Here is a 17,688-nt window from a genome sequence, read left to right on the forward strand (position 1 = left end):
CATTGGGCTCTGGACCACAATAGTTTATACCTGTCAGAGGCTGTATCTGGACTGCAGAAATAATCCAGGATGACACCATTTTTACTGTCATGGCTCAGTGCTGTGGAATTCTGGGAACTGTGGTTTTGTAAGACATTTAGCCTTCTCTGTCAAACAGCTCTGGTACTGCAACAAACTACAATTCCCAGAATTCCAAAGCATTGACCCATAGCAATTAAAGTGGCATCAACCTGGATTATTTCTGCACTGCAGATGCAGCCAAAGAAATATAATATACACCCAGAGAATTTGAAAACCAGTAGTTTTTAGCATACCACAGGACTCTTTGAAAATACAAAGCCACTTTCAAGTACATGAGACCATTGGTCTGTCCAGTCTAATGCTGTCTGTTGTGCTCTGTTTTTGGAAGTGCCTCTCTGTTGGCCTCAAGTAGAAGACAATGTTTCTCATCATCCATTACCTTAAATCTTTTTAGCTGGAGATGCCAAGGATCAAAACTATGATCTTCTGCATGGGTAGGAGGTGCTCATAGGCAGAAGATTATCTCCAGATAAAGCTTCCCTGAAACTCAAAAAAAATGCAATGTGTGTGTGTGTATGTGTGCTTTTCTGTTCTCCTTTTAGATGGAAGTTTTAGATGGAAATCATAAGTCTGAAGGCCTCATTTCTGCCCCTAGAACTTGTTATGGGCAACAGATTACTAAAACAAACAAACAAATGGAGAGGTATTTCACCTTTGGGGGTGGTGGTACAAAAAACGTGATCTGAGGTCTGGAGAGGTTGAGCGCCCCAAAAATCACATTGAGGATCTACCTGTGACCCCAGGGCCTCACCATCCCCACCTCTTTTTTAGATGGACTTTTCCCATTGCCAGAAGGTGTGAAGCCAGGGAGAGTCTTTTCTTGCCTTTCAGGAGGAATATCCCTTCAGATTCCTGTGAGTTCTCTGATGCTTAACAAGATGTGTGGTTTGACGGAAGCCCTTCCCACAGGCTGAGCAGATGTAGGGTCTTTCTCCTGTGTGGATTCTCTGGTGTCGAAGAAGGTGTGAGTGGCAATTAAAGCCCCGGTTGCAGTCTAGACACTTTAATGTTTCTTTCCCTTTGTAAGCTCTCTTGTGGTAATGAAGGCTCAGGTTTAAACTGTTTCTTTCATCGCACCTGACACATCGATGGGGTAGCTTCCCTGCCTATGTCATCTGGCCTAAGCTTTTCCCACAAACTGTACATTTATTAAGACTCTCACTTGGGTGCACTAGTCTCTGATGTCTATTGAGGGTCGTTCTGCAGGTGAAGCTCTTCCCACAAATGAGGCACATATTCTTTCTTGTCCCTTGGGGTCCTGTTTTGGGGATGATGAATTTAAAGCAGGCACCCTCCTGGTCTGCCACAGATTGTGATTTCCAGTCTTCTGCTTGTCTTCTGTCTTCTGTCTTTTGCCCATCTTGGTTCTCTTGCTCAGAGGCTTCTGTTCCTTTCAATGACACCTGAAGGAGTTCCCCCTCATTCTGAATCATCCATCTGTTACCTGATGCAAAAAACAGATATAAAGAAATAAACATTAAGATTAATGCCCTCCCTTGGAAAATGTGAATAGGAGGCTGGAAAATAATTGCGCTACAGTTTTCATCAGTCATCTCCAGGCACGAAATGATGGTGCAAATTCTCCAGTTTTAGAGGATTCTGCTCCAAACAATTATTATTATTATTATTGTTGTTGTTGTTGTTGTTTATTTCTATAGCACTGTACATGTACACAAGTGCAGTAGGCTGAACATAATTTAATGTATGTTTCATATACATCTTATAAACATATTCTGCCAGTAATTTTATACATAACATTGTTTGTGTATACTGAACCATCAGAAAGCGAAAGTACCACTATCTTAGCCATCTTGTGGACAATTTTGTATTTTGGAATATTTTAGATTTCAGAATTCCAGATAAGGGAGATTCAACCTGTAACTTCATAATAAGAAATGTCAACTTTTCAATGTAGTAAGTAATTTTGGAAATATCAAGTCAAAAGCTTTCATGGCCAGCATACATAATTTTTTGTGGGTTTTTCAGGCTATGTAGCCATGTTCTAGAAGAGTTTATTCCTGATGCTTCACCAGCATCTGTGGCTGGCATCTTCAGAGAAAGATGGAAATACTTCATAACTATCTTTTTTTGATACGTTGCATAGCCTTCGTTCCCATTCCCTGAAGTTGCTCACCTGTGTGGACATTCACATGTCTCACAAGGTTTTCTCTCCGAGTGAAGCTTCGACCACAGACTTTACATAAGTGTGATTTCTCCCCTGTGTGGAGTTGCTGGTGCCGAAAAAGGTTTCCTCTCCGTGTGAAACTCTGTCCGCATATTGTGCATATATGGAGCTTTGGTCCTGCATGAATTCTCTGATGTCTCTTAAGGTTGGTCTTCTGGGTCAGGTTTTTCCTAAAGATACTGTAGGTATTCCTTCTGATTTCCGGTTGTGGGATTGTTATTTCAGGGTGCTCCTCCCAGGAATTGGGCACAGGTTTATTCCAGTTTTCTGTTTGGCTTTGCTCTACATGCTTTCCCAGTTCACCTGGATTCACAAAGTTGACTTCCATCTCTTGTCTTGCCACATCATATTCAATCAGCAACTCATCCTCTCCTGGAACAGAGGGAAATATTATTTTCAGAAGTAGGAGTCCACCATCTCTGGTCTTGGGAAGAAAGAGGGATTATTAATAGACATTACTCCCCACAATCTGGGAAATTCTAATTTTAGCACTACAACTCCCAGCATTCCAAGAGTTGTAGTAAAAAGACCCTCATTATCCCATGCTCCCCTGCCTGAAAGTTAGAGGATCTAATTAAGAGCCAGTCTAGGTGTGAGGGCAAACCAAGTCTAAACTCTTCCTAGAAAGCCAAAATGACTACAATGAGGCTGTCATATTTTGGACACATCATGAGACATGACCTATTGGAAAAGATAATGCTGAGAAAAATTAAAGGCCATAGGAAAAGAAGAAGGTTGTGTTACAAGTGAATTGATAGTATATTAGTATATTATTTTAGTATTCTAGCATTTTATAGGGTTGCATTTTATTTTTATTTTTTATTATATATGTCTGATGTTCTGTCCTTTGGTAAAAAAGGCATTATTAATAAAGTTACTATTTTTATTATATTATTAATCAAGGAAGCCATAGCCCTGAACTTGCAAGACCTGATCAGGATAATTGATGGCTGGGGGTCTTGGAGGTCTCTTACGATCACTGTTAAGTTGCAACTGACCTGATGGAAAACTGCAAAACCCATAAAATCAAGCAATTCTGGACTGCACTGTTTCCCCATTCCTTGTAAACATAAACACTCCTTCTTGCAGAAGCTTCTATTTTCTCATACAAGTAGAAGTCCATTCTTAAGTAGGTACAGCAGGAACTGAAACAAAATGTTGCAGCATTAAATGGACTATCACTGCTGTTCACTCCAGTGTGGAGTTATAACATTCTCTTTCCTACTCCTGAGTAGGCAAGGAAACCCCTGAAGATCATCTAGCTACCACCACTGATTTATCATCTGTGAGTCAGGCTGCATTTGCACTGCAAAAATAATACAGTTTGACATTGCTTTAACTGCCAAGCTCCATGCTATGAAATTCTGGAATTTGTAGTTTGGTGAGTTATTTAGCCATCTGTGTCAGAGAGCTGTGGAGCCACAACAAACTACAAATCCCAGGATTCCACAGGAGAGAGCCATGGTAGTTTAAGCAGCATCAAACTGCATTATTTTTGCAGTGCAAATGCAGCCTCAATAACTCAGTGGAAAGTTACTGAGGGATTAACTCGCACTTTCTCCACCTCTGATTCTGCAGGCACTTTCTCCCCCTGCTTCTGGGTGTGTACACACTCCAAGCACGGCATGGGAGAAGAGTGTGGGGAAAATGAGATCTTTAAAGGAAAGTTGTTTTCCAAGTGAGTAATCTAACATTAGCAAGAGGGTATCTTTTACTGGAAGGCATCTTCCTTCAGGCATTACTTCAGAGAAGTTAAAAAGTTATAAGCAATCTAGGTGATATTCATCTAAGGTTAAAAACAAATATAAGGCCCCAACATGACTCGCTAAACATTCTTATTCTACTCATAATACAGATAGAGATCTGCTTTGATACAGATCTGGTTCCTGGATGTTCAAGGGGGGGGGGTGCTGGAGTCCTAGATGCTTTTGCCCAGCCTGCAACCAAGATTGCCCCAGGTGAGGCAGATGCCTCTATCTCTCTCTTTCTCTGTTTCATGGTACCCCCCCCCTAAGTTTTTATAAACCTCATAGTGGGAAGCATATCAAAGGTTCAGTCCATTCTGCCCAGCTGGTCATCCATATTGGGCAATTTCTCTCCCAATCTATGTTGTTGATTCATTTTGCAGCCCCAATAAATGTAATTTGAACTGACACATGCTTAAACCTCTGTTTACCTGGAGGGGTGATCATACCTCTCAGTGAGTTGTTCTGCTTAGGGATGTGACAAAAGTTTGTTGCTGTTCATTAAGCATACAAGATTTTTGTTTTTTCAATGCTTGGCTCAAGTATTTATGAGCTCTGAAATTTGGACATAAGCATGAGAATTTGCAGACGTTTCATTTGCAAAATAGGCAAGGGGCATGGATTTCAGTGAGAATTGAGGTTTCATTTCTGCCTTAAGTGATAAAAGTAACAGCACCTCAATCATTCATTTTAATTGTGTAAATCTCAGTCAAGGCAATTTGGGGGGAAGGGGAGAGGGAATTCCACTATAAAGATAAATGCAGGCCATCCTTCCTTGTTAGACACTGGGAAGGGAGTTTTGTGGTACAAATCACTAATTATAATCCTCATTTCTTCAGGAATTTGTCAGCAATGGTTCACTTGTCTGTGAGGGGTGACTGAGCTGAAATACCTTGTTTAGTACAGAGAAATAAGAGAATAACAAAATTTCCTGACCCACTTCATAGCCAGGAAGAATAAAGACACACATTTACATCACTAGCCCAGAGAATGTGAAAGCCCATTATCACAGGAGTGGTGCAAAAGGGACTTTTGCAATGCACTGTACAATAAGCTACCTTTGCACCAAGTTTAGAAACTTTAGTTAGTTCAAAACACAGCAGCCAGACTTATCACTGGTATATCTAGGAGTGAGCATATCACAGCAATATTCAAATCACTCCACTGGCTGCCAGTTAGTTCCTGGGCAATGTACAAAGTGTTGGTTCTTACCCTTAAAGCCCTACATGGTTTGGGTCCAAGTTACCTACAAGATCACCTCCTCCTATATAATCTGCCTCTGGAGGACATTTACTTCAACTGACCAGGACTAGACTGGCAATTGTGATTCAGAGGATCTTTCTGCCGGCTGCCCCTAGACTGTGGAATGACCTGCCAGGAGAGATTCAACAACGAAACACGCTGTCTGATTTTAAAGCTTTATTAAAGACCTATCTCTTCTGGCAGGCCTATTTAGTTGATTTTAAAATATGAACTTTAAATTGGTATATTTTTAATTCTATGTCTGGTTGATTTTAATTTGTAATGGTATTCTTAAACCATGTTTATATGTTTTAAACTATGTGTTTAAATAGTTTCATGTGTCTAGTTATATATTGTGTTTTAATCTATGTTGTACCCCGCCACGAGCCTTGGGGAGTGGTGGGTAAGAAATAAATTTAAGATCATTGTTGCTGTAATTCTGTTCTATAGTTCCCACCCCAATAGGGTTGCCATGATAAGGTTGCCTGTTCTGAATTCCTTCCCCACTCCCAAAAAATTGATTCCTCCAGCCCTAGATTCCTTACATTTCTGTCAACTTCACACTTCTCTCAAGCTTGCTGATATCTCCTTCTAATATATGGATGGTACTATATGGGCTATAAGGAGATCGGCACTCACAGCTGGAATGCTGGAAATAGAAGGATGGTTCCATACCAAGCAAACTAGGACTGTCCACAGTGCCACTTTCTTGTTTGACCTTTGTGTAGAGCTCGGAAGAAGCTTCATCTGTTGTGGGAAAACTGACAGCCACTTCTGTAGGTGTTGGCAGTACCTAGAAGAGGAAAAGAATTGGCCATAACGGGAAAAAGAGAAAAGGCTTGGAAAAGTTACCACAGATTTTATATCCATTATATATGGATACAATCATCCACATCTTGAAAATGTTTCAAAAATATATAAATTCCAAAAAGCAAACCTTGATTTTACCATTTTATATAAGGAACACCATTTTACTATGCCATTGTATTTAATGGAAGTATCCACAGATTTTGGTTTCAAAATGGAGTTGAAGACTATATCATTCAGGAAAGTATTCCCAGGCACTGTGTGATTGTTATCTGACTGTTTTTTATACTTGCTCTGATATGTGATATTCAATGTTTTTAACTTGTTGCTTGCTTATTTTATCTAATGCTATTTTGTATTATTATCTATTGTTTTATATATGTATTTTGTTATTATCTTGTAGAATGTACACCATTGGCAGGTTTCATTTTTATCAATTTTTTAACTGAATGTACAGCGCTGTGTAAATCTACAGTGCTATATAAATAATAATAATAATAATGGGGGCAGAGGATCCTGGAAATAAACATCAACAGATATCAAGGACTCATTGTATTACAGACATAGCTCAGTTAACAAGCCTCTGACAAAGAAGGTCCTTTTCACAAAGACCTTTGACACCTTATCAGCTCCCCCTTTTCCTCCTTGTCCTCTGTCTAGCTGAAACTTTTTATCAGCATTAGCACTGAGCTAATGGTGAAGGAGCCTTGGAGAAACAGATTGGCAGTATCGGGTTCCAGCAGCACTTTGAATTGTACTGAAAAGCATACCAGCAGCCAGTAGAGCTGTTGCAACAAGGGAGTTGTGTGGTTTTATAGCCAAGCCCCAGTTAACAATCTGGCTGGACCCTTTAGAAGGGATCAAGTTTCTGAATACCTTCCAAACAAAGGTTGATGGAAGTTGTACACGAAAACGTCAGGAAGTTCAAATCTGCCACTGCTTGTCTACAAAGATCCACCCAAGGATCTCAGGTTCATTCCCAATCTCAGTACACTTCTGAACACTTACAGAGTAAACCCTTGGCTCACCTGGCCTTCCCATCCTTTGGGCTCTTGCTGTCCCATCAGGAACTGCTCAGCCAGGGCCACTGCCTGGTAGCAGGACTCTGGGCTCCCTTCCCGGACCCAGCTCTGCATCTCCAATGGGAGGATGACAAGAAACTGTTCCAGGATCAGCTGTTCCAGAATCTGCTCTTTTGTGCAACTCTCTGGGGTCAGCCACTGATAGCAGAGGTGGTGGAGGTGACTGCAAACCTCTCGGGGGCCCTCAGCCTCTGGGTAGCGGAAAAGCCGGAAGCGTTGGCGCCGCACCTCCGCATGGTCAACATTCTCACCCGGGATTTCTTTGTTCGCTCCTCCGTTGTCCCCATTCTCCCCAGAGTTCTGCTTACGCAATATCTCCAGGACGGTCGGAGAGAGTGTGACAGCCACCGCTCCTTGAGACACAGGGCTGAAATTGGTGGCCATTTCAGAAGGAACCAGAGCCGACTTGGTCACTTCCCACCGCATGGTTTTTGGTAATTGTGGGGTTTCCCACTGAGGGATGTGCACAGCCTTCAGGGAATCCTGCCACTGGAATTCCCAACTCTGGGTCGATCCCTCCTCAGCTTCCAGCCTCGCTTGTCCCAACGCGGTCCAACTCAGAGACTCTCCATTAGGTCCCTGCTGGGCAAGGCAAAGGCTCCGTCCTCCATTTCTTCTCCCTTCTCCGATACAGATGCCCAGCTGAACCAAGGACTCCTGCTCAGCCTGCATTGCCTCCCACAACAGACAACCTTAAGCCAACCTGAGCCACATACCAGGAAAACCTCATTCACTTTCTATACACAAAACAGGATGGAAGGATGCTCAGGCTTCAACTCTGGACCAGTAATGGCTCACTTTGGCCTACCAGATTTAGTGGGTGCTTCTTTGGAACAGAAGTGTTCTCCTGAGAAAAATGTGGCTCCCTAGGAACTCACTATCAACTCGCCTCCCATGGATTAGCAAGATGACTTCTTCCTGAAACAAAGAAACAGCAATGAACCTTGGTATCTACCATCTTCTCTTCCTTCCCAATAAGGCCAAACCATCTCCTCTTTAACTGATCAGATAGTAGACAGTGGATGCAGGTGGCATCTGTATCAACTGCTTTGGCCTGAACTTTAAAAAAAAAAGAAATATTTTTTTATTATTAACACAATCACAAACAAACATACAGGTTCATATCAATTTTCTATATCTAAAAATTATACACTTCTTCTTCCTTGTCTTGTCATTTTTTCTGTTTTCCTTTTTAACTCATTTTACTTCTGGTTTTATTTTCTTCTAATTTGACCCCATATATTGATTCCAGATGATGTTTTATATGTTTATAAATTTTAAATTAATAGACATTAATAGCCTTTCTTTCTGTTAATGATTCCTTCCAAACCAAGGATGAAATTTGTACCTCACTGTCGCCTCATATATGTTAGCAATGGTTCCCATTCTTTCTTAAATTTACTTCATCATCTCCTTCTCACCAATTGTGTTGATTTGTCCATTTCCATTTAGCTATATAATTCCCATAACCAGTCATTAAAGTCTGGACATTTTTTAGAATGCTTTAGCCTAGACTTTTAAATTCTTTTTAAAAGTTCCAATATGCTGAAACTGTTTGGAGAACAGGGTTTTTCAGCACCTCAATTAGCTCCTTTAAAGCTCAAATTAAAACCTAGAATAGATGCACCGCAGGCAAGGAAGCCCACAGCATTATACATGGTGAGCATTGAAAAAGAACTTTCTCCAGTGTAGTAAAACCAGGACTTGCAGAACTGAAGCACGGTGAGATGATGGTCCAAAACACACTACAGAAATAATCCAGTTTAAGACCACTTTAACCGCCCTGGCTCAGTGCTAGGGAATCCTGGGAAGTGTAGTTTATTGTGGCACCAGAGCTCTCTAAAAGAGATGGCTAAATGTCTCACAAAACTACAGTTCCCAAATTCCCTAGCATTGAGCCAGGACAGTTAAACCAGTCTCAAATTATTTCTGCAGTGTTAATTTGATTTACAGATTCCTAGAGAGAACATATTAATCAAAGCAGCAAATAAGGCGCAAATGCGGAAGGGTGACTGTAATCTGTTTAACAAATTGTTTAATTGCTTTTTGAAGCTTTGTATCTGCATTTTTAATGCTTTTTGAAGCTTTATATCTGCATTTTTAATGCTATTGTGTTGTTTTTTTATGTTGTACTGTTTTAAAATTTTTGTTAGCTGCCTTGAATCCCTGTATCATGAGAAAGGCAGGATAATAATAATAATAATAATAATAATAATAATAATAAATCTGCTTCTATCCTGTCTTTCCTCCAATGAGCTCAAGGAGGTCCTACTTATCTCCCCTTCGTACAACAGCCCTGCAGAGGAGGCCAGACAGAATTCAGGAGTCTTGCCCAAGTTCAACCCAGTGTGTTTCCTGGCTCCGCAGTGACTTGACACCAGGGCCTTACAAGTCCCAGGTCAACCCTCTCACCACTGCACCATACTGCCTCTCCTAGAGGTTCATCTACACTGTTGAAATAATGCAGTTTGGCTCCACTTTTAAGTACTGTAGTTCTATCCTATGGAACCCTGGGATTTGTAGTTGCACTTTAGCCTTCTCTGCCAGAGAGCCAGTGTGGCACAGTAGTTTGTGTGCTGGACTAGGACTCTGCAGACCAGGGTTCAATTCCCAGCTCAGCCATGAAACCCACTGGGTGACCTTGGATAAGTCACACTCTCTCAGCCTCAGGGGAAGGCAATGGCAAGCCCACCAGTGTGGACTTCCAAAAATATGTAGTCAGAATATCTCATAGTACCGGGGCTGCCTTAAGCTTTCTGGAAGATGCTGGGGTGATGACAGTGATTCCCCATTTGGCCACAGAAACCCAGTGGGTGACCTTGGGCAAGTCACACTCTCTCAACCTTGGGTAAAACAATAGCAAAGCCGCTCTGAACAAATCTTGCCAAGCGACCCCCAGGATAAGTTTTCTTAGGATTGCCACAACAATAAGCTAGTGCAGGTGCCTCAACAAACTACGTTTTTAACATGAAATCTATAAATTCCTCCCCCTACCGTGGCCTTCTGCTTATCATTTTTGGATTAAATATCCTTTACTGCGATCTTTTATTGTACTTCTCTCTTGTGGGCCTATATTCTCCTTCTACCACCTACATCTTAAACTCTTGTTATTTATTCTCCATCCTGTACTTTTTCCATTATTTCTCTCCGCTTTCTCTATGCCGCTACTTCTGCTTATTTATACAGTGGTGCCTCGGGTTACGAAATTAATTCATTCCGCGGCCGCTTTCGTAACCCGAAAAGCCTTCGTAAGCCGAATTGCCATAGGCGCTAATGGGGAAAAGCCGCGTTTCGTGCGAAAAAGCCGAAAAAAGCACCAAAAATTTTCTTCGTATCCCGAAAAAACATTCGTAACCCGGAACAATGATTTCCTATGGGATTTTTTCGTATCCCGAAAATTTCGTAACCTGGGTATTTCGTATCCCGAGGTACCACTGTATACCTATATTGTTTTCTGATCTCTAAGATCCCTCTCAGTGTTGTTAATATTTATGACTATTTTTCTTTCCAATAACTCATTCATAGTTCCCAAATGTCCTCCTTCTCACTAGTTGACTTATTCTTTAGATATAGAGTTAATCTGTCCATTTCCATTATGTCCAGTGTTCTTAATAGCCAGTTGTCTACAGTTGGCATCTCTGGAGTTTTCCCATTGTTTTGCAAAGACAATGCATTATTTCTACAATACTGCAGTGGTTCCCAAAGTTTGGCCTTCCAGGTGTTTTGTACTTCAACTCCCAGGTGCCCAAGCCAGCTTGGTCAGCAGTTAGGAATTCTGGGAGATGAAGTCCAAAACATTTGGAGAACCAAAGTTTGGGAATTACTGGCCTGTTACATACTGCCAAAATAAAGCTGCTTCGGGTCTCTTTGGAGGTATGCTGTTTAAATGATGCATGCATCCTATGAATCCGGAAGCTGCACCAAAGCTCCACTCCAGCGCTTAGGAATGGAGTGTGGTTTTGGTGCGACCTCCAGACTCTTAGGATCCATGCATCATTTAAATAGCATACCTCCAAAGAGACCCGAAGCAGCTTTACTTTGGCAGTCTGTAACAGGCCACTGATAGAGGCACCGTAGGCCTTTTATTAAGCAACATAATCTAATTCAATAAGGACAGACCCCATTGGGAAGCCTAAAAAGAACCCAGGATGCAATGCAATGCAGGGCAGTGCAATGCAATACAGTGCAGTACAATGCAATGCAGTGCAACTACAAATCCCTTCCACTTTCCTCCTTTCCCCTCTCTCAGTTCCCTCATTTTCTGAACCAGGGTGATGTGTAGTAGTTTCAGCATTGGATTAGGACTCTGGAGACCAGGCTCTGCTTTTATGGAAGCCCATCTTGAACCAGTCACACTCTCTCAGCCTCAAATCACACTCTATCAGCCTCAATGGCAAGCAAACTTGGCAAGAAAACCCCATGAGAGGGTTGTTGGGGGAAAGGACTTGAAGGCACACATTAACAACAAAAAAGAAGGAAAACAGATGCACCAAAAAAAATGTTGTTGTTGTTTTTCTATTCCCCATAATCCTAATCCTATTTTGGGAGGGTTTTTCCTTCCCATAATCTGCTTTCCTTAAAGCAAACCAACCCACTGGCTCCCACTCACATGGAATCCCAGCAAAGGCCCCTCAGGGTTTCATTCAGAGAGATTGAAAAACCCACTTTTCTGGGGAAGAGGAGGAGCCTGGAGGAGGACCATCTTGCAGCAAAAAACCTCCCAGTCCTCCAAGACCAGGCCTCTCTAGGAGATCCTGCCTCCATCCCTTTAACCCTTGGGTGTCCAGCAGGACTGAAACAGAGAGTTAATTTTTTTATTAACACAAGCACAAAGAAACATACACATTCACATCAGTTTTCTTGAGTTGATGTCCAAAACACACACTGCAGAAATAACCCAGTTTGAGACTGCTTTAACTGCCCTGGCTCAATGTTAGGAAATTCTAAGAACTCTAGTTTTGTGACACATTTAGTGGGACCACAATAAACTACAAACCCCAGGATTCCCTAGCAGTTAAAGCTATCTCAAACTGGATTAGTTCTGCAGTGTGTTTTGAACCAAAGCTTCTTGTTGGGTGCCTTCAAGTTGTTTCATTTCTTCAAGTCGAACCTATCCTGGCTTTATTTCTTTTGACCCTTTGCCTTCCTCTGAGGCTGAGAGAGTGTGGCCTGTCCAAGTGGGGATTCGAATCCTGGGTCCAAAACACACTGCAGAAAGAATCCAATTCGAGACCGCTTCAACTGCCTTGGCTCACTGCCAGGGGATCTTGGGACCCCTTGTCTCTTAGGCTGCATCCACACTGCTGAAATAAATCCAATTTGACACCTCTTTAACTGTTACAGCCTCAATGCTATGGAATTCTGGGATTTGTAATTTTGTGAGACATTAAGGCTTCTCTGTCAGACAGCTCTGGTGCCACAATAAACTACAGTACAATTCTCAGGATTCCCAAGTACTGAGCCAGGGCAGTTAAAGCAGTCTCAAACTGGATTATTTCTGTAGTGTGTCTCAGTCCAACACTAACCTGTACACAACACTTTCTCAAATGGAGGGCTGCAAAACTCATAGCTCTTCTCTTTTCAGTTTCCTTGGAGGCAACTTCTCATTCTCAGCCTCCAGAGAGGATGTTTGGGAGTTTCAAATCCTCCTTTAGGAAAACCACTGAAAAATCCCACCGATGACTTGACAGCTCTTTGGAGGCCTCTCATCTGTCAATCTGTCTGTCAATTTAAGTGCCTTTTTTAATGGTCTCTGCTACCCACTCAGGTTAAAACCATGATTGAAGAGATAAGAAGACCTGCAAAAATCAAGATCAACAGCTTCTGAAAGCAACCACAAAACAAGAAAATGACACCAATCCAAACATTTCTTTTTTTATTGTTATTATTTTTTTATTTTGGTATAGACATACAAATTTTCATTGTCACTTATAATGTTGTTAAAGTTTCTATACCCTTTTTTTAACACAATAAATAAAAAGGAAAGAAGAAAAAGAGGGGGGAAAAAGATAGCCCATTATACCTTCCTTCAAAAATTCACCTTCTAGGAGAGGTTCTTGTCTCTCGTTCTTGAGAACAGATTACATCGAATTTGATTGGTTCCCTATCCATATTATCATTTCTTTTCCACTGTAACCGAATTTGCCACTTTCTGTCCTAATTGTCTCTAAGTAAATTTCCGTTATTCCTCTAAGAGAGCCACTTTTCTGTAATTACCCCCCATTTCTTTTCATATTCCTGAATTGTTTTTCCCGCTATGTACATTGTTATTTGATCCATAGACTTAAATTCTTGTATTTTTAATTTCCATTCTGATAATTCCGGCATTTTGCTTGATTTCCAATGTCTGGCAAACGCCATGCGTGCTGCTGTCATTAGACAGAGAATCATACTGATTTGATTATTATTCAGTTTCGTTTGAATTACTTCAGTGATGTTTAGTAAAAACAGTTCAGGACACAGCGGAATATTAAAATCTACCATTTCTTCAATTTCTTTGTGTATTGTTTCCCCAAATTTTTGTATTTTCTCACATTTCCACCAAATATGATACATTGTTCCTATTTTTTCCTTGCATTTCCAGCATAAAGGACTATAATTTATTTTCATTTTGTTAAGGCGGGATGGTGTTAAATACCATCGGTGGAAAATTTTAAGGTAATTTTCTTTTACTGTATTACACCTTGAAAACTTTTGATTATTTTTCCATGTTTTTTCCCACATTTCTAAAGGTATTGTCTTCTCCATATTCTGCATCCATTTTACCATTACCTCCTTAATCGTTTCTTCTTTCATTTCAATGTTTAGTAATGCTTTATAATTTTTTTTTAATAAAGCCTTTTTCTCCGTTAAGTATGATTTTATCAAATTCTGTCCATTTTAGTTCGATTCCCTTTTCTAATACATCTTTATTAAATTCTTGCTTTAGTTGGGTGTATTGGAACCAGTTAATTTTTATCCCTTGTTGTTCCATCTGTTCTTTAGTCTTTATTTATATCTTTATTCCAGGCTATAAATACTGATTTGTTCCTGGTTATTGGAAGAGTCTGAAATAAAAATAGGATTCTGGGAAGCACACTCATTTGTATGGTTGCTATTCTTCCTAAAAGATCTTCTCTAATCTTATTCCATGTATTTTCATAATTATTTTTGTACAGATCTACATTTTGGTTAGTTATTGTAATTCCGAGATACTTTATCTTATTTACTACTTGTATTTCAGTACATTGTTTTAGTATTCCCATTTCTTTAGAGGTTAAGTTTTTCGTAATAATTCCACATTTGTCTTTATTCAATTTAACTCCTGTCATTTCACCAAATTCTTCAATTATTGTTTCTAATTTATGTATACTTTTTATCGGATTATCTAGGAACACTACCACATCATCCGCGTATGCGCGTAGATGGTATTGGAATTTTTTAATTTTGGGGACTCGAATCTCTTTTCCCTGTTTTATTTTTTGTGTAAGTACCTCGATTACCATAATAAATACTAAGGGTGAAAGAGGACAGCCTTGGCGTGTACCTTTAGTAATTGAACATTTATTGGTTTTTTGTCCATTAACTATTATCTGTGTCTCTTGACTCCTGTATATTGCTTGTATGGCCTTAAGAAATTTCCCCTTAATTCTGCATTCCTCTATCAAAGACAGCAACGTTTCCCAATTTATACTGTCAAATGCTTTTTGTAAATCTGCGAATATGACTCCCAATTTGTTATTTTTATGTGTTTCATAATATTCTAATATATTCAATAAGGCCCTAATATTATTTTTTAAATATCTTCCAGGAAGGAATCCCGCTTGTTCTTCCGAAATCCAGTCCTTTAAAAAAATTTTTAGTCTGTCTGCTAAGATGGATGCATAAATTTTGTAATCTATGTTTAATAGCGTAATAGGACGGTAATTGGAGATATCCTCTGGGTTCTTCCCTTCTTTCGGGATTAATACTGTTAATGATTGTTTCCAAGTGTCAGGAATGTTTTTGTTGTCAATTTCCTTGATTGTTTTGTGGAGCCAAAAAAGAGATTTCGTTTTTAAATACTTTGTAATATTTTGCGGTGTAGCCATCAGGTCCAATCCAAACATTTCTGATTGCAATGCTTTATGCACTGAGTATTTAGTACTAAAAAAACTGAGTGTGGCATAGTGGTTTGGGTGTTGGATGACGACTCTGAGAGACCAGGGTTCGATTCCCAGCTCGGCCATGGAAACCCGCTGGGAGACCTTGGGCAAGTCACACTCTCAGACTCAGTGGATGGCAATGGTAGACCTCCTCTGAACAAATCTGGCCAGGAAAACCCTAGGATAGGGTCTCCATAAGTTGGAAATGACTTGACAGCATGCAGCAATTTAGTATTAAAGCATATAGCAAAGTCTTGCACTATATATATCATGAAGAGCTATGGAACGCTCTTAAAGACATGGGAGCGGCAACCCATCTGATAGTCTTATATTTTTATAGTGTTTTACCCTGGGCTGTTTTAGATTTGTTAGCCGCCTCGAGTCCCTGTACTGGGATGAAGCTGGGATATGAATAAACATCATCATCATCATCATCCTGATGAGAAATCTGTACTTAAGACAAGAGATAACTGCTAAAACAGAATTTGGAGAAACAGAACAGTTCCCAATTGGCAAAGGGGTCAGGCAAGGCTGCATTTTATCATCCTACATGTTCAACTTGTCTGCAGAAAATATCATGAGAAGACAAGGCAGGCCAAAGAAGGAGGAGTGAAGATTTGAGGAAGGCGCATCAACCATCTCAGATACGTGGATGACACCATACTACTAACAGAAAAACATCACAGACTTGGAACAATGACTAAGGAAGGTCAAAGAAGAAAGGCAGGCTTAACACAAAGTAAAAGAAAACAAATTACCATGGCATGGCTGCATCCGCACTGCAGAAATCATCCAGGTTGACACCACTTTAACTGCTGTGGCTCAATGCTATGGAATTCTGGGATTTGTAGTTTGTTGAAGCACTATTGCTCTCTGGCCAAAAAGGCGAAATTTGTCTTTTAAGATATGCGGATGACACCATATTACTAGCGGAAAACATCACAGACTTGGAAAAACTACTAAGCAAGGTCAAAGAGGAAAGTGGAAAGGCAGGCTCACTGCTGAACATCAAGAAAACAAAAATAATGACTATGGAAGAAATACCAAGACAATGAGGAAATCGAAACAGTCAAAGAGTTCCTGTCTCTTGGATCAAACATTGATAAGAATGGAAACTGCTGTCAAGAAATCAGAAGAAGGCTAGGAATGGAAAGGGCAGCCATGAAAGAAGTACGTAAGATCCTAACACTTTATCACACTAATGGCTATAGTGCTATTGTTCCGCTTTAACTGCTATGGCTGCATCTGGTGGCATTTTGCAGAATACACTGCAGAATCAATGCAGTTTGACACCGCTTTCACTACCATGGCTCAGTGCTATGGTATCCTGGGATTTGTAGCCAGCATGGTGTAGTGGTTTGAGCATTGACCAGGAGACCAGGGTTCAAATCCCTGCTCAGACATGGAAACCCAGTGGGTGACCTTAAGCAAGTCATGCTCTCTCAGCCTCAGAGTCTGGCAATGGCAAACCCCCTCTGAACAAAACAGTGCCAAGAAAACCCCATGATAGGTTTGCCTTAGGGCCTCCATACATCAGAAATGACTTGAAGGCACACAGCAACACCAGAACTCTCCCAGAGAAGATGTTAAACTACTCAAACTGCATTAATTCTGCAGTCTGGATCCAGCCATACTGAGCAGGGTGACCAGATGCCCTCACTGCAAAGGAGGAGAAGGCACTGCCAAAAATGTAGGACATTCAAGAAAAAAGTAGCACATAACCAAATAACATAGGAATGTTCAAATGGAGGACATTGGCGGGACAGGAGGCTGAAATGGAAGGTATATCCTGGAAAAGGAGAACCTCTGGTCACCCTGGTTTAGGAGGGTCATCCTCTCAGGCTGAGAGAGTGTGACTTGCCCAAGGTCACCCAGTGGGTTTCCATGTCGGAGCCAGGATTCAAACCCTTGTCTTCAGAGTCCTAGACCTAGTCCAACATTCAAACTACACTTGATTTGTCGTTTTGAACATTGAGTTTTGCCTACTGAGTATTGAATATTGCAACGCCATTCTAAAGCCCTGTATAGATGATTTGACTGTGAGTTCCTGCATGGCAGAATGGGGTTGGACTGGATGGCCCTTGTGGTCTCTTCTAACTCTATGATTCTATGATTCTCTGCAGTATTGCTACTACTAATACTGTTGTTGTGTGCCTCCAAGTCATTTTTGACTTAAGGTGACCCTAAGGCCAACCTGCCATGGGGTTTTCGTGGCAAGATTTGTCCATAATAATAATAATGACAATATTTATTTTTCTCCCGCTTCTCCAAACAGATCGAAGTGGCTAACAATAAAAGCATCAGTAAAATAATAATAATAATAATAATAATAATAATTTTTATTTATAGACCGCTATTCCGCAATGATCATAGCGGTGTACAGTAAAATTGCAAAACAATACAAAAAATTGCAAGGCCTCTCT

General features: G+C 40.6%; 2 protein-coding genes across 5 annotated transcripts in view; both read right to left on the reverse strand.

Annotated features, from left to right (window-relative positions):
- LOC121922021 (zinc finger protein 420-like) overlaps positions 1-17,688 on the reverse strand; it is a 319,204-nt gene that overhangs the window by 179,704 nt on the left and 121,812 nt on the right. The gene's annotated exons all lie outside the window — the stretch shown is intronic.
- LOC121921938 (zinc finger and SCAN domain-containing protein 20-like) lies at positions 190-12,792 on the reverse strand. Of its 4 annotated transcripts, none has more exons than XM_042450701.1 (5): positions 12,668-12,792; positions 7,089-8,060; positions 5,929-6,046; positions 2,216-2,638; positions 190-1,525 (listed from the first exon to the last, which is right to left on the reverse strand). In XM_042450701.1, the coding sequence occupies exons 2-5, from the start codon at positions 7,812-7,814 to the stop codon at positions 1,188-1,190; spliced, it is 1,605 nt and encodes a 534-aa protein (XP_042306635.1). In that variant the 5' UTR covers positions 7,815-8,060; positions 12,668-12,792; the 3' UTR covers positions 190-1,187. The 4 variants fall into 4 exon arrangements, with proteins under 4 accessions (XP_042306635.1, XP_042306632.1, XP_042306634.1 ...); XM_042450698.1 differs by lacking the exon at positions 12,668-12,792 and adding an exon at positions 11,752-11,860; XM_042450700.1 differs by lacking the exon at positions 12,668-12,792 and adding an exon at positions 11,752-11,789 and having other exon boundaries at positions 7,089-8,201.

This window comes from Sceloporus undulatus, chromosome 2 (assembly GCF_019175285.1).
Source record: "Sceloporus undulatus isolate JIND9_A2432 ecotype Alabama chromosome 2, SceUnd_v1.1, whole genome shotgun sequence".
Classification (NCBI taxonomy): Eukaryota; Metazoa; Chordata; class Lepidosauria; order Squamata; family Phrynosomatidae; genus Sceloporus; species Sceloporus undulatus.

Bases quoted from the DNA above. Each gene is read 5' to 3' on its own strand.
- LOC121921938 (XM_042450701.1), bottom strand. From the start codon at position 7,814: ATGCAGGCTGAGCAGGAGTCCTTGGTTCAGCTGGGCATCTGTATCGGA. The intron at 6,047-7,088 runs GTGAGCCAAGGG...TTCCTCTTCTAG, and splicing joins CCAAAGGATGGGAAGGCCAG to GTACTGCCAACACCTACAGA. The intron at 1,526-2,215 runs GTGAGCAACTTC...TTTTTGCATCAG, and splicing joins ACATGTGAATGTCCACACAG to GTAACAGATGGATGATTCAG.